Source organism: Vidua macroura, chromosome 3, assembly GCF_024509145.1.
Source record: "Vidua macroura isolate BioBank_ID:100142 chromosome 3, ASM2450914v1, whole genome shotgun sequence".
NCBI classification, from domain to species: domain Eukaryota; kingdom Metazoa; phylum Chordata; class Aves; order Passeriformes; family Viduidae; genus Vidua; species Vidua macroura.
In genome coordinates, this window is record NC_071573.1 from 91,406,290 (window position 1) to 91,423,887 (window position 17,598).

The 17,598-nt window shown below is 44.0% G+C and overlaps 1 protein-coding gene across 1 annotated transcript in view; it reads right to left on the bottom strand.

The window, feature by feature from the left end:
* Positions 1-8,543, bottom strand: part of LRRC1 (leucine rich repeat containing 1) — a 70,163-nt gene extending 61,620 nt beyond the window's left edge. Inside the window, exon 1 of the mRNA XM_053973755.1 lies at positions 8,081-8,543. Coding sequence (XP_053829730.1) covers positions 8,081-8,239 — 159 coding nt within the window. The 5' untranslated portion in view covers positions 8,240-8,543. The remainder of the gene's footprint in view (positions 1-8,080) is intronic.
* Between the last annotated feature and the right edge of the window lie 9,055 nt (positions 8,544-17,598).

Sequence of the window (17,598 nt, forward strand, 5' to 3'; positions counted from 1 at the left end):
AGGAGAAAACCTAGACATACTTATCTGGTATTAAACTTCTTTGTAGCCTTCAACACAGAGCTCTAGGTTTAGAGCTATGTTAATAAAAGGATACAATGTTGCTTCTCTACAAGCTATTACGGATTTTACTAATTCAAACATATACTGCATGATAGTACTAATCGTCTGTACCCACAACAGGTTACAAAAGATAACATATTCTCAAGATAGTGGTGTTCTTAGCAAGTATTTTAAGTAGCATTCATCATACTGAAAAAATTCTTGAACTTTCAAGAAAACTACTTTTATTGTGTGCATACAGTCTGCTTCAGGTTCACCCAGTGGCACAGCTCTCTCTCTGACACTAAGTGTAAATACAGGCTTGTTCAAATCATATAGTGGTTATTTCTTTAAGGATTTACAGCAAGATGTGCAAAAATACCACGACACTATCAATGTAGTAAGTAAATCAATTAAACATTTGAGGGTGAATAAACCTTGAAAACCACAACAATTCAATTTCTATCATTAAAAACACCCAAGTTAAAGACAGGCAAAATCTTTGATATGCCCTCTACAGACCCATAAAACAGGTGAGGTTGGAAGGGGCTCTAGAAATCACCTAATGCACCCCTGCTCAAAGCATGGGTCACCTAGAGAAGGTCACCTAGACCACGTTCAGTCAGGTTTACAACATCTTCATGAACAGAGCTTGCACAACCTCTCTGGACAATCCATGCCAGTGTTTGACCATCCTCACAGTAAAAAAGTATTTTCATATTTCAGACAGTTCCCTGTGTTTCAGCCTTTGCCCACTGCCTCTTGTAAGGTTACAGGGCACCCCAAGCAAGGTTCCATGCTGATTAATATGTGTTTATATACAACCATGAGCCTTTTTCTTCTCAAGGCTTAACTGTTCTGGCTCCTTTAGCCTTCTCTCCTGAGAGGTGCTCCAAGCCCTTAACAGCCTTTGTGGCCCCTACAGTGCATATCCAGTATGTCCATGACTCTTCTTTTGGGATACCCAGCACTAGACAAAGCACTCCAGGTCTGTTTCCCCAAAGCTAGCCAGAGGACAAGGATCACCTGCTGGCAATGCTTTGTGTTACACAGCCCAGGATACTGTTGGCTCTCTCTGTCATGAAGGAGCATTGCTGGCTGACAGACAACTCGTTCACCAGGTTACCCATGGCCTTTTACTGGAAAACTGTTTTCCAGATGGTTGGCCCTCAGCCTGTACTGGAGAGTTGGGTTATTTCTGTCCAGGTATATTTCTCTTGACTGAACTTCATGAGATTCCTCTCTGCCCATTTCTCCAGCCTCTCCCTGTCCTGCTGAATGGCAGCATAAACATCTTTTTTACCAACCTCTTACAAGAAGAATCCTAAACATACCAAAGATTGTTTTTTCAAGATGCTGTTTATTGTCCTGTTCCTTCCTCTCAGAACCCAGAACTCCACTACCTCATGGTCACTACAGCCAAGGTGACAAGGTCAGTACAGCTACTGCAACCCTGATCTTCACATCTCAACCTGCCTTTTCTTGTTTTTAAGTATGAGGTCCAACAGACCACCCGTCCATTAAATCCTTGAGCACCTGTGTTAGGAAGCCATCAAAGCACTTCAGAAAACTCCTGGATTGCTTATGTCCTGATGTGCTGTCCTTCCAGCTGTCATGTCGTTCAAGACCCATATGAGGGCCTGAGCCTGCGAACACGAGACTTCTTCCAGTTACGTGAAGAAGGCATCTACTACTTCATCCTGATCAAACAGTCTACAGCAGACACCCAAAACAATGTCATCCACTAATCCCAAGCTGCTCTCAGCCGGTCCATCATCCATCCCAAAGAAGAACTTCACAAATCTCTGCTGCTCTCTCATCCGAAGGGCAACTCCCCATCCCTGCCTTCCTGACCTGTCCTTAAAGAGCCTGTGTTCATCCACTCCAGCACTCCAGCCATGCGAGGTATCCCACCACATCTCTCCAAACTCAAGGAGATCTATGCATTCAATAAAAGGAAATAAAGTTCCTATGTATGTACAACTTAAGCAGCCATAAACACAAATTTAAAGAGAGGTATAGTACAATAATCATGTCTTTCCACAGATTACTGGCCACTGACCAAACAAGTGTCTTTCAGGCTTATGGTTGCATAATGATAGAAACAATGATAGAACAGTGGAACTCAGTCCAGAACAGGTTTTTTCCTGAGACAAAGGTATGGTATGGGAAGAACAGAGGGACTGTTTCTTAAGGAGCTTCCACATGACTTTGTAAGATAACAGCACCCTGGATTTCAACACCACACATAACAGAGATACCGACAGCGCTGAATGCCAAGCAGCAGCAGAACAGCAGCATCTCTAACAAAGAAACTGGGGCACAGGAAGAGGCCAGGGTTTAAACAGGTCTCTCGGGAAAAGAGTTACCTAGTAACTTTACAGAAAAGCTTTAGTATATAACACCAAGAAGAAAAATTACAGATGACAGATATAATTTGTAAGCTCAGAGATATGAAATGATTCAGTGCTGCACTATATTAGGTTTACAAACGCTACATAAAAATCATTCCCCAAAGAAAAAAAAAAACTTCCTCAGACTCTTAGGCTAAACTAAGTGCATACAAAAATTCTGAAATTTTTTTTTGCCACTGGAGTTTTTCCATAAACAACATCTGCTACAAGTATCATGGGAAAGTGGTCTTTATTCTTTGAGTTAAAGAACTGAGCAGCAGCAAGACAAAACAGCAGCAAAACAAGAGTTATAAGCTATTTCCACCACCCACCAATGCAAAGAATGCTGTGATTTAATACAAAGGCCAAAATATAATACTGCATTCAAGGGTTCCTAAGATTTTTTTTTTTCCCTCTGGAAAAGAAATATACAGGGATTCAGTTTTCTACTGCAAATTTGAATCACATCGAAATTAAGCTGACAGGATGTATTTGCCCTTAAATTCTCATGTACAAGAGTAGAAAACACCATTTCCTCAACTACAGACTGATCTATAGAATTGAAAGCATTTTACTTTTATCTGATGCTTTTCATTAGAAAAGCTATTGAAACGCATCATGCAGAATGTGTTATTTTCTTCTATCAAAGCAATTTGCCAGAAAGCCTACTCTTCAGTGAAGAATAGTTTTTGATGTGCAGCAAATGATATACTACACATTACAGCTTGAGTTCAAAAATTCCTCAAGTTTTCACTCCAATGAAAATAAAAATGCTATGGGTTTAGAAAAAAAACATACAAATTACATTTTTAAGTCGCTCTACACACACTGGCAACCACTTATTTTTTTTCCAATAAAATCAGATACACAAAATAATCAACAGAAGGCACATGGGATCCAACACAGGAAAAGGAATTATTTAAGCAAGTTAAGAGCTACACTTTACCACCAACCCTATACATAGCCCGTCCTTTTCAGACCAAAGAGTGCAGCTCTTTAATTTGTCTTGTAAAACAGAAGTGGTGAGAAGCATGCTGACAGCTAGAAATTGCTGTTCTGTGGGAAAACAGCCACATCTGCTGAGAAAGGCTTCAGAGAGACTTCATTATTGTGGAAAACCACCAGCAGCTTAATAGTATACAGCTTGCTCCTCCAGCATATCCCACCAGGCTGGCTTATCCTGCAAGAAGGGCAAGAGCAGAGGAGGGAACCTGGGAGGCAGCAGAAAGGAAGGGGAAAGAGCAGAGTACAAAGGAAAGAGATGTTTGCAAGGGCAGTCAAGAACCCAGCATGGAAGAGACAGGAGAAGAAGAAGAGCATCAGCAACAGATGGCAGACAGAGCTCTTTAGGTTGGAGGAAATAACAAAGATCCTGGAACATGAAGGATGGGGGAGGATGGGAAAGTATGAACATGCAGGGTGAGGAGTCTGAGACACCAGTGGTAAAGACAGAAAAAGGTCGCTGTCAACATAAGAACAAGTTCTGGTAACTGGGGAATGGAGCGAAGAAGGGACCCAAGAATCCAGCAGAGCAGCTAAGGAAACCTTGACAAAGATTCACTTACTGACTTGGGAAACCAAATGTGCAGCAGCAAAATCACAGAAAAAAACCTTTAAGTTACTCTACAAACAGAAATTATTACCTTGTATTCTTGAGATGCTGACAGACACAACTTGGTGAAAAAAAAGGTATTTGCAGGGAAAAGGGGGGCAGAGAAACAGTTCTTTTTCTGGTCCACATATTAATGCACAAGGAAGCAAACATAGGGAAGAGTAGAAATAACAGGGGCAATGATATCCACCTCTCTCTGCTTCTCAGACATTTCTTTTCAGATGTTTTCTGGATGAACCCTTCCCACCCTCTCCCCTTAGAAGAAGGTGAAGAATTCTACCATGCATTTTGGTCAGCTTACAGAACAAAAATAAAACTAGTGAAGTAATTCCCTCAACACGATTCAAGTGTATTCCTTGTTTCTCCTGAGGATATTTCACATGACTCTCATAACATACAATTCAGCAATAGTGCTGAGTCCTGCTAGTCATTTTGCTTCAAAACGCTACAGCAATTCTCTAAGTTGCCTTCTGTATTTTGAAAGGATTTTTATGTGTGTTTCTTCTGTTGGGTTTTTTCATTAACACCCTAACATATGCCATGTTCTACTAGCTTATTCTAGAATAAGAGAGGTTTTAAGTATGCTAGGAAAGACTGCAAATTAAACAAAGCCAAGGACTACTTCTGTATCTCAAAATGGAGATTTTAGGATGGATTAGTATATTCTCTAACTGGTGTATTGGATCAAACCAACCAAAGAACATCTTTTATTGCTACTTGATAGAAATGGGGGTGGAGAGAACCGGGGTGGAGGGGGGAAGCGTGTGCATCCAACACAAATTGCCTCATCTGCTTGAGAGAAATGCAGCAGGTCCACATATTTCATCATGCCACTTGCTGATATTTATCTTCCTCAGAAAGCTTTACATTTGAAGGGATGAAGAGAAGAGCACTTTTTGTCTTTTATCTCAGCCCATGGTAGGATTCCGCCCTGCCCCTCCCCGTGCTCAGAGGGGGTGAGGGGATTCCTACATACAAGTGGATGGAAAGTGGATGTCTAGAAATAAAGCCATCATCACTGTCTGACTTGTAGCAATGGCAAAGTTGGTAAAAGAACTCACCAGTATCTACTTAATTGCAGAGAAGCATTACAAGACCTGTAATGCAAAATACCTTTCAGACCACAGCTGCCCACAGTGGGAAAATGAATCTGAACTACATGTGTGCACAATGAAGAGCTGAGCAGCAGAGTTGGGGTTTCCTCCTTCCATGGCAACTTCTGCTGGAAGTTTAAAGGACAATTCTTCTTCACCGTGCCAAGGTGAGGCTTTACAGCAGCAATTTCCTAAGGGGCATCACAACCATCTCAGCAACACAAACACCTTATCAGTGTTGAAGGATTATATTATGGCATCAGCACAGCCCACAGGTGATTCACCAGGAATTGGCACAGATCACTGTGAACTTCAGGACTTCATCAAGCACTGAAAAACACCTAACTAAGCTGCCACTGAGAGTAACACAATTCTCCTGACTTGTTTAGGCCTCAACTCAGCCCAAATCTAGCTTGATTTTGTATTACTGCCTTTATGTACGTAGTGAAGAAACATAATGGAGCTCAGACTAATATAATGAATTACACTAAATTAATGATGTAACAACCACTTTTATCTATGCTGACCTAACAGTTTGTTAATTACACACTCTGATGACTTCCCCCATATTTTCTCTACCAGAGGTATGGTCTAGCCCAGCTTTTTGCACTGATTACCAATTTTGTATCTGTACTTTGCATTGATACTACACTTTAAATATAACAGGAATGAGCAATGTAAGCTGTAGGTACCTTCCACTGAGAGATCTTCCATGATCCTCCTCAACCAGATTCCTAAAGGAGAACTTTCAGAACTATCTGCTGGTAGAAAAGTTGAACAGGGCTCTTCCCATCAGTTTCACCTTCAATAGATTAGTTTCACATTCAGAACTGCAGCTCTACTTTTGTACCTAAAAATCCTGCAGAGTCAACACTTACACGAGTGATGGCGCTATATTCCATTTATCACAAATCATTAATAAGGAACTGACAAGAAAAGTTCATAGGTTTGTGCAGGAAGCCCCAATAAAAATGCCTCCCTGCATTGCTGACAAGGCACAAAGTACTTAGGACACATACAAGTATATTTCTGTGGTTGTATTTCATCAGATTCCTCCTAGTCCAGCTAAAAACCCACAAACATATTCCTACAGTATATTTAGGCACTCCTGTAATATGATCCATGCACATTAAAAAAAAAAAGAAAAAAAAACTACAAAAAGAACCTTCTTTCTAACTTCAACTTCTGCTTGATTCCACCACAATGCCAAGGAGCCTAGGTTGGTTTTTGGAGTTATTTAAGCCCCTCAGCTATTTCTTACAGGTATGGGATGTTATGCATAGTCACATGTAACTAATGGGAAAAAAAAAGTGGTCTTTTTAAGCATCACAGGGCAAAAAAAAAAGGCTATTTCATATATTATGGTTCAAGGAATAGAAGAGAAACAATAAATGGTTGCACTCTATTTACAGAAATTAATACCATATAACACCATGAACAGACATCATCCTTTACATTTGTACACAGCAACCAGCTGGTGGTGAATTTATTATTTTTTTAAAAAATCAGAGAGCCATGGGTGTCAACGGGATTTTAGTCAAATGCACATTAAATACCCCTGTAATATGATGTGTACAAGCCTGAAAGCCAACACTAAGAAGAAAGGTCTAGTACAAAGGGACTCCTGAGTTTGGTCTGTGCACAAAGCCAGCAAAAACTGCTGGAAGTAAAAATAGCATCCACACACAGGCTATGCAAACCAGTTTTGCTCTACTTCAGAAGGATAAAGAGTTCAGTCACAACAAGATGCAAACTTGTGCCTAGGCTTTTCAAAAGAAAAAGCCACATTTAACACGTCAGTTCAACTGAATATTTTTACTACTGTCTGAAGGAAAACCTAGCCACCACGATTACTCTTACTATGTAGAGCTGAAAAAAAGAGAGTATATGCGAGTGCACTGAATTTCAAAAAGGAAAATGTAAGGCTGTTTAAGTCTGGGTATGAACAGAGAAACTTTGATTCAGGTACAAACAAAGGTGCTTTTGAAAAAATTTCTGGCTAGTGAGTTCAGTTTCTTGGATTCCAAGTTAGTAAGTGTCCACATAGCTTTAAGACGTAGCTTCCAGGTAACACTTCCCGTGTCAAACTCTACCAATCACAACTCACAAAGGCTTCTGAGTTGTCCAAAGTTTAAAGAACAAACACGGGGAAAAAAGCCCGTGGGTCCTCAAGTCAGAAGTGAGCATGCCTCCCACTCCCTCTGCATCTGTGGAACCGCAGTGCTTCGCTGAAATCACTCTGATGGAGTTCCTCTGGCAAAATCTGCAAGTGCCACCTGGAGAGGCACACTGGTAGGTACCACTTCAAGGTCTCAAAACCATGTTGAATTGAAAGTGAATTCACCTTTGACAATAATACCAAAAATACAGTATGCATAAAACTCTGAGTACATGCTTCTAGTGAGAAGCAAAACACTGACAGCTGCGCGGGACTTAGACTGAGACACAGAAAAAGGCTTATTCGTCTCTCGTGTTTTGCACAACAAAGTTTCCAGGAGTAGAAGGCAGAAACGGGAACGCGGTTATCTGCTGGAGGGTTTTGGTTTTCCTATGTACGGAACAGATAGTATCTACCGAAAGGGGAAAAAGGGGAGGGCTGAATACCCTCCAAGGTCTCGTAATTCCGATGACGTGCATGTTAATCACAATATACACTCATGTCCTGCGACTCCGGCACCAACCCCCCTGCCCTCCAACAGGACCCGTCCTGCCGCAAGACGCGGGATTCTCCAGGTTTTGCTCGAGAAAGCTCATTTCCCATCAAACTCCGGGGAAACGCTAACCTGAAACTCCGGCTCTTCCTTTAACTCCAAGGGCTGCTACCACAGACCCACGGCCCCAGGAGCCCCTCACCGCCGCCTCGCTGCGGGCGCTGGACCGGGGAGCTCGGCGGGCACCTGCCGGGGCAGCTCACCTGGCCGCCCGCTCCCATTCCCGCTCACCTTGGGCAGCTCGCGGAGCTGGTTGGCGTCCAGCAGGAGCTCCTCCAGGCTGCGGCTATAGCGGTAGATCTCCTCGGGCACGGCGGCCAGCGAGCAGTGCCGCTTGTCGATGGACTCCACATGGCGGTTGCACCGCCACAGGGGGATGCAGTGGAACATCGCCCCGCCGCCGGGGGCCGCGGGGCGGGCGCCGCCGCTCACCGCCGCCCCCTCCTCGCCGCCGGCCGCGGGAGCTGCTGCCCGCTCCGCCGCCGCGCAGCGCGGATCCCGGCGAGCCAGCGGCCGCAAGCCGCATCCAGCGCGCCGCCGCCACCGGCGGGAAGCAGCCCCGGGCGAGCGCGGCGGCCCCGGGAGAACAATGGGCGGGAGCCGGAGCGGGGCGGAACCGGGGGCGTCCCCCTAGTGCCTCTCGGCGGGCCGCTGCCCTCCCCGCAGGGGCATCGCGGGGCGCCGAGCGCAGCGCTGCCGGCCACCGCCGCGCATTCCCGCGCCTGACCCGGAACACGGGCGGCCGCTCCCGCTCCCCCTCCTCTCCTCCCCCGTCCCGGCTGACATCAGCGGGGCCGGGCCCTGCCGCCCTGCCCCGCCCCGGGCCCGGACCCGGCCCGCCGCTCGCACACCCCCCCGCGCTCCCTCCCCGGCGCCGCCTCGCCCCGGGCAGCCGGGGGCGGGCGTCCGCGCAACTTTCTGCCAAGGGGAAAAAAAAAGCGGCGCCGGCACGGAGCTTCCCCGGCTGGAAGCTCGAGGTGCTACCCGGGCAGAAGGGCTCCCACCGCACCCCTCCGCCCGGGGAACTCGCGGGGCGCGGCTCCCCCAGCAGCGGCCGGGCCGGCAGCCGCCCCAGGCGGGCTCTGCCCGCGCCCCGCGCGGCGGGCGGCAGCTGCTGTCGCACCGGCGGTGTCCGTAATCACTGGGAGTGCCGCGGAGCGCTTTGGGACGCTCATTTTACCGACTCTGGGACATGCCGATCCATACCTGAAGCGCCCGGGAACACCGAGCGGGAGCGTGCGCAGACCCCGCTCACAGTTTATTTTCAATTGTTAGAACACTGTCTGGAAAGTAACACAATAAAAGGTATGGAACGCACTCTAGGTGCACGGCCGTGAGTAATGTTTTCTCTCTCAAATTGCATTGGTCTAACATAAAAAAAAAAAAAAAAAAAAAAAAAAAAAAAAGAGAGAGAAATATATGCTATCCTCAAGGCTTTCTGAAATATTTTTTTTAAATCCATTTTGAAAACGGCAATCATTAGGTCACAAGGGTTAACAAAGACCAATACTCCGGCAGTCCTCTGCCCGTGTCCTCTAGCTCTGGGCTCTAGCAGTCCCACTCCACACCCCTGTGAGTGGGGCGATGTGCTCCTGAGCTCTGATGGCAAAACAGTCTTAGAGGAGCTCGTCTTTCTGGTTGCATAATAGCAATTTTGTAATCTACACAGCAACACAAAATACTTTTGAAAACAGGCAGTTAACATCAGCGCTGTTCTTGAAATATTGCTAATTTCTTGCATAATTATAATTGGGTGCAGATATAGGAATAGGGGAGGGGGGAGTTTATTGTAATCGTCTCTGTTCTTCAACCTCTACATGGTACCAACAATACTTAATCTTACAAAGTTGCAATGTATTTATTGTTGGGTTGTCAGCTGATAAATCTTACAAGCTGCACTTGTTAAATTTCTATGGGAATTAGAGTGATCTGCCTGTTTTTTGGTTTTAAAAAGGACATTTTAGGTGCTTGCATGCTGTTACTCTTTGCAGACCTACAAAACAAGATACCTTAAAAATGTCAACTTTTTCTTATAAATATCTTTTTTAAATAGCTGTCAGAACCAATAGTTTCTTCCTTCCATCAATATATTCAGTAATTACGAAAGAGCAATCATAAATGTGTTCACATGCGCTCAGAAACAGGGCAGGCACACAGCAGCACTCCCGAGCCTTCCCAGCCCCGCAGCAGGTAATTAGATAACTTCGACAGGACAAAATCAAACCAAGCTGTTGTGCGTTGGCAGAGGTTGCAAAGACAGTGATGCAGGAAGCTGCCCAGCAAATTTCAGAGGTGGAGATGAGGAGCACCATCTCTGTCACAATTAGTGGGGGCCAGCCAGGCACTTCAGATGCACTTCTTGCAGTGGCTGGTGCAGCTGGTCCTCCCTGATGTCAGGCCGAGGAGCTAGGTTCAGAAAATCAATCTTCTCATGGCAGCTCCAACCCAAGATTTAACACTGAAGGTATTGAACCAGATGCAGGGAACATGGAGGCTCAGCAGAGATCAACTGAACAAATATTGAGGCAGATATAAGACTCAAACTGTTCACAAGGCTCTGTGACCAACTGAGATTTGTTGCCAAGATTGCTTTGCCTAAATTCAGTGACCTCAGTTCTTCTGTTCCTAGGAAACCCTCCGAAGAAGTGATACTAGAGAGGAACCATGCAGCAGGACACATGAACAAGGGAGGGCTACTGCTGACTACCCTCAGTTTACCTAGGACATGCAATACTACAAAGGACTACATCATGGGGATGGGATAAATCAAAGCTTATGAAGCTGGAGAACAATGTGACTTGCTTATTTGCCAAATAGAAGGATGAACACATTGACTCCTGGACGCCAGCTCTAAAAAACAGACTGGTCAGTGGCACCTAAGGACCTCATGTCCATCTTCTGCTTGTCTGGAATCATTTACATTGTCCCACAGCTGACTGACAACAGGCAAGAGCTCTAGCAGTGGCCTCAGTGGAAAGGTTCTCTCACCATCTTATGCTGTTCTCTGTCCCGCCGTCCTCTGTGCCATTTGGGAGAAATGCCCAGCATCCCCTCCAGACAAAGAGGACTTCAGATCCCAGCACTACACTGATTGTCTCAGATGCTTGTAAACAGCTTAAACCTTTCTTCCATGACATGGACATAAAATCTGACATGAGATGTCACTTCTGCAGATGCTGTCATGTGTCTCATGACTAGGCCTCACTGTGACAAGTCTAGGCAGTAACAGGAAGGTGACTGACAATTGGGTGAGTCTGTGTACTTTAATGAAGAATAAGTCAAACTATTTGCATGTTTCTCATGAGTCTCAGGGACTCCAGGGGACAGAGTGATGGCAAGAAAGCTTAATACTTATTTATGAGATCTGCCTTCACCAGCTGACACTCAATACAAGGATAAAGATCTTTCCCTTCTCTAAGGAGGACAGCTACTGTCATAGGATCTTTGATAAAATCCTTGGAAGCTTAGGAAATTAATTCAATGCTAGTGCCCCTGGCCCACTGCAGAGGTGAAGATACAGCCTGAAGCTATGGTGTGGAAATGGGCATTGAGGAAGTCAAAAGGCAAACCAGTACCATTCTTGAGGAAATAGTATTCTCACAGCAGAAAGCAACCTCCCAAGCAAGCACACAGTGTAATAAGTTACTTGTGTGTGTAGTTACCTAATATTGGGACAAGTTTTGGTGGGAGAGGTCTTGAAAAAAGGGTAAGAAAAGAGAATTGCTACACAATACAGTAACTAGAACCTATAGCCAGGCATTCAAGTTGTGCAAAAGAAGAGGAGGCCAGCAAGTTGCCAGGATTAATACTAACACATACCTGACAACCTTATTATTTGGGGCAACTGTGCCCCCCGGGGGTCAGAGCAGTGTTGCCATCTCTGATAGAAGCAGTCCTGCTGCATTACACATTTCCACAGCAAGCTAAGGTGTGGCTCACATGCAGAAGGAATTAAGGCGTGCTGGTCTCACAGTCCTGCAGGAGGATTACCTAGTTCCAGCTGCCATTTGATAAGAGAGGTAGAGCCACTACCTCTTCTGCAGGAGGAGTAAATGAGTGTGGGGAGCAGCTTTGTGCTTCTTTCCCAGCTGACTGCTTTCTTCAGCCTTGTGCAGACAAGGTCAGACTTCTACCAGCTCTGATTCAGAGTGGAACAGATTAAGTCTGCTCTCACTGCGAGATCACAGTTCACATATCTTCCTGCTATTCACACTGTGATCAGGGAACCCACATCAGGGCTTGTGACAGTCACTGTTAACCCTGTTAGATGGTGTTAAGGTGCTCATAAACAAAGGTTGCAGCCGGTTATTTGCAGGACATACACAGCAGGATGTGAGCAAACCCTACTGCATGGCATTGCCAGCAGAGCTGTGTTGAGTGCAAAAGATCACCCTGCTGAACAGTTCAGTGCTTCCAGGACTCTCTGTTGGGAATGACACCAGGGGTACCAGTTATACACACAGTCACCTCACAGTTAAAACTTGGGAGACTGGTCATGACCAAAAAAATTAATGTCTTAAGTCCATCAAACAAAGAGCCATCCTTCAGTCACTACCAGCCTGGTCTGGGCATATAGCCAAGAGCTTCAGTGCTGGAAATCTCAACTTCTCTTACTAGATACCATCATCCTGTGCGATCCTGAACAAAAAAATTAGGTCTCTGTGACTTACAAAGAACTCAGACAATGAAATGTGAAATACAGGCTGGACTGATCTCAGGAGTATTCCTAGAAGTTACAGTTTGGAAGAAGCAAGAGCAAGGTCATGCTGTAGCTCTCCCTCCTCAGCACAGCTCAGACAGAATTGCTTTCTGGCTTGTCAAAAGGCAATTCAAGCAAAGTACACCAAGTTTCAAGTTGAGATTCTTATTAAAAGGCCTAGAGCAAAGATATCCATGGGCTTGAGTGTGTGCAGAGGAGGTTAGTGCTGCTACAAGGAAAGCAGTAATACTCAGAATAATCAGAATTTAATAGGAATGTACATTGCGGTATAGAGAGAAAACATAAAGAATGGATAGAAATATATTTTGCATCAGCAGAGTTTAAGTAATTCATAAAGCTCATAGTTCAAAATCCACTTAACACTAGAAAAAGTACAATGAATAACTAAAAAAAAACCAAAAAAAACCCCAAAAACAAAACTCACACAGATAAAATAAAAATAAAGCAGACCAAGTTCCTGAAGTCTCTTTCTGCATTCAGGACTTCTTCTTTCCCCCAGATTTCTAAGCCTTGCTATAAAGAGATACGGTTACATAGCACGGAGAATCCAAGGTAAAACAAGAGTATGAAAACAGAAAGACCCAAGTACTATAGCTAACAGGACTAGTTTTGGGGGTAAATAATTTAACTAGCACCGGATTTCTGCTGGAAGATTAATTCCCCAGCATCTCTGAGCAAATTAAACAGGAATATTACTGAACCCACTGTATTACAGCCTGTAGAGCTGCTGAGAGCCAGCCCCGGCAGGGTGCTGGAGGTAATTAGCACTGACATACTTCTCTTTGCTCAGTTTGCTGGCTGAGGACTCTGGTCTCATTTGTTCTTCGTTTCTATGTAAATTGTTTAGAGGAGGGCTGTAAAAACAGCAGGTAGATGTGACTCTAGAGCGTTCCATACTGATTACACAGCTACAGTTACAAATTATGGTTTAATCATCACAGGTACCACTACATCTACAAGGTCTTTGTATGCCTAGAATAACTGGTACAGGATCACATAATGTATTACTAGTACAAAGGCACAGCTAAGAGCCACGATGAATTATTACAGCCATAATACCAAGCTGAAGCGGCACACGCTCATGGCAGCGCATTTAACACATTCACTGTGGATTTACAGTGTTATAAATAGCAATCACTGTGAGCAGAAGTTGTAGCATCTCCTATCCTCTCCACCCCCACCACCAAACAAATCACTCCTGTTAACGTCAGCTTTTATTTGAACACAATGAGCTGTAATCACATGAGGTATTACTTTGATTTAATCCTTCTTGCTTCAGTTTGGTTTGTAAGGAGTGGCCAGTCATATGTGGTTGCACTGTATCCAGAAGTTTCATATTTCACACCAACTTTCAAGGACTGACACCCCTCATCTTCTTTGGCCAGAAGAACAGATAGATGTGTTCATGCAAATAAGGAAAAGACAGTCTGGCAGCTGGGATGGGCTTTTTACTTCTTTTTTTTCCCCCTTCCAGTTGCTGGGCTGGCTGTGGCAGCTGATGAGTAGATTCTGAGTCCCAACCATTTTTTCAGGTTTTTGCTGTTTTCAGCTGGTTCCCTACAACTTTGCACAGCAAATTTGGCTTCTCTAACCACCATAAAGAAAGCAAGTAGAGACATGCATTCAGGTCTATGTTTATTTTTTCTTATCAACACTGTGAGGTAACTAAATAATCCTTGACAGGATATAGTTTGGTGCTCGATTTCCTATGGCCAGCAGAAACAACCACACTGCTGGATTTGGCATAAAGTAAAAAGGCAGATACAAGCACAAGGTAGGTCACCCTGCCTATAATCAGCCGAGCCTCATGATTTGGGTAGGCATTAAACCTCACCGTCATTTCATGATCTCTATTGGCTGAATGATGAGAGACCCATGGGCTTTCAGCATTGCAAGCGTCAGTCACTTCTTTCTTGGGGAAACTGAGCTGCTGGTTCCCACCAGTGCAAGGGTCACAACACAGAACACCACTTGGCATGTCAAGAACCTGTATCAGGAGCATTCTTACAGCCCATTTCATGGACTCATTGATGGACCTGGAGCATGTTTTATGGAGAGGAGGAAGAAGCAACTAGTACCAGGGCTAATGTAAATTTTACAGCAATGAAGAATATTTTGACTGGCTCGTAATTTTTTTAAACTCTGTGGTTTTTATATGTGGTTTCTTATTTTCTTCCTCTCAGCTGGAAGGGAATTCAGTGCCCTTACAACAGTCAAATGGGGTATTATCAACAATTGCACACACACAATTCCATATTTAGCATTCAGAAATGCAAGTTTAACGTTTATTCTACCCTTCACTAATTTCCTATATTAGCTCATATAATGTTATGTTAATTGGAAAGCCGTACCTCAATGAATTTTACCACAGAAGATTTTTTTTAATTTAAATTATAAAATACCATGTAATAAAAGTGGTGCTGATCTTCAGAAAAAATAATAAAGACATTTCTCCTTAGAGAAAGAGGAACTGAACTGTGAAAGTTGCTTATTTAAGGAATTAGACCAAGGACAAATAAAATGTAACAGTAATTATTTGTAATAACAAAAGAAAAATTATAGTAAGCCACTGCATCAGGCAAAATATTTTTCTGCCTTTAATCATGTCACAATAACAACTGGCATTAAAAGCAGACATCTGGATCCAGTGAGTTACCTGGTATGATGTAGCTACTCAGTAAGAATCACAACTGTCTTCAGAATGAAATCCCTTTCTGGAGAGATGTTATGCTGAGGACTGAAAGGTGAACTAACAGTCTAGGACATATATACAACAGCTCAATCTTACAGTTAGAAAAAATGCAGTTTAAGAAATCAGTTGCATTAAAAAATAATTTTTTTTTTTTTTAAAAAGCCTGCTTGCATTGTTGATAAAATGTCAGAGCTTGTGAGTCCAGTTTACAGTGCTTATTAATCAGCTACCCAGTTCTGTAAAGCCTGTGCTAAGTTGTCACAAATGATGGTTTTCAAAAGAATTTAGGTCAAGTAAGCACTTGGCAAACAGAGATACAGTGGTGAGCTAGTAAGTCCATGCACGCACCTCCAAAGCTCTGCAGGCAAACAGAAGGAGTAAATGGAAAGCAAAGTGGGCTAGAGCGTGACCCTTCAGCAAACTCCTAACTGCAAGGAACTTCCACCAGCCTAGAAGCTCAGCTAGATGATCACTGTAGGTCCTGTCACACAGAACTACTCTACCTATCCTTGTTCATTTCGTGAGAGAAGAGGTTTTCCAAGGTACCATGTGCTCAGTTAAGACTGTTTTGTGTTGCAAGAAAATATTGAAATTAATTTGATTGTGAGAAGATCTGAGATGACTGCAAATGTGAAATGAGATGACTTGAAAATATGTGGACCAGAAAAGGGTCTGGTGCTTCAAGAAACAGACTTCTTCCAGCTGACACCAGAGGTGCAATATACATCTTGTCTTGCCCATTGTGGGAATCCTGGCATGGAAGCACCTCCACCCACTGTGGATACTGCTCAGCTTTAATTGTGAAATGCCCAGTAGTTTTCCAACCATCACAGAAACACAGATCCTGAGCCTGGACATTTTATTCAAGTTTTTAATTCTGTATTTCTATTCTCAGTTTTTAGCGCTTTGTCTTGGCACTGTGCAGAGGCGTAGGCTGACAAGGAGGCCAGACAGGGGTGAGAGGGAAACCCAGTCTGCTCTGCCATGCCCCTTCCAGTCACACAGTTGGCAAGCAGCAGTTTGTAATTTTGGCTGTAATTTTGCAGCCTAGCTGTCCATACCACTTTGCTGTGCATGGCGCCAGGCTCTTTGCTTGTGGCAGAGACTTGACTTCTCATCTCCCATTCCTTGGTTTAGGCTGTCCAGATACATCAGTGCTTTCAGGTTTTCCTATATGTCACTTTTCCTCCAACTTTCCCAACACAGCCATGGTCATGTTGTGGCTCACCCTGTGTCTCTTCCCAGCAGGAAGGACAAGCTGCCCTCCAGTAAAATCTCAGCAGGAATCTGATCACAGCATAAAGATGTTGGGCCTAATATAGATGTAGCTGTATGATGCAGTTTTTCCTTGATTCTTTCAATCTCCTACTTCAATCCTGTGCATCTCCTCCAGGACCACCATGAGATCACAACATTTATTTTCCAGAAGGTGGGAAGCTTTATGCTATATTTTTAATTGATCTCAGGGCTGCAAGCTGAAAACAGGGAAGTTGAGAGTACACAACAGCTATAAATAAAGCCAAAAGCATCTTGCCCTTTCTAGCTCCTGGGGATACACTTAGCACCAAACGGGCAGCTTCTATCTCACACACAATGCCAAGCTGCTGCAGGTTTCCTATCTTGGCTTCCCTGCTAACTTTCCTCAGCCAAAATCCTCCTCACCAAAAACAAAGGCCCTTTCTGTAATCTGGAAACCTCCCTAAGAAGCAAAAGGGCACCTTTTGTCCTTCTGTCATCAGGAGCAATGGGAAGAGATTATAATCTCCATCATTAGCTAGCCCAGTACTTCCTTCTGTAATATCTAGTTTCTACTTGCTTGCAACCTCCCCAAACTGTCACGAAAATGTCTTCTGCCTTACATGTCTGGCTCAGATTCAGGTATTTTAAGAAAGTTTTAGCTGAAATTATTATCTGGTTCTAAGAATACACTTAGCAGACAATACAGTATGTGTATCTTGAAAAGATGCACAGTGGTTTTGCTGCTGTGGCCATTTGCTTTGGACAAAAAAGAGCCTTTTTACCAAAAAGCAGCAAGCTCAGCCTCCTGCCACCAATGGGCCTTTTGGTGCCACAATCATGAAACTTGTCCAAGATTCCTTTGGGGAAAAAAAAAAAAAAAAATCAGTTCACAAAGGCCCAGCAGCATGTGCATGTAACAAGCCTAGTATTTAGCAGCTAAAAATCCCACAAATCCTCCATGGACTGTGTCATGCTGCCTGGGCTGTCCAGGTGCTGCATTAAGCATCCAGCTGGAGCAAAACACTGGTTCATTAACCAGCTGAAGCAGAAACAAAATTCCTCACAGATCTGTTGTTAACATAGCAGGAATTTTTATCT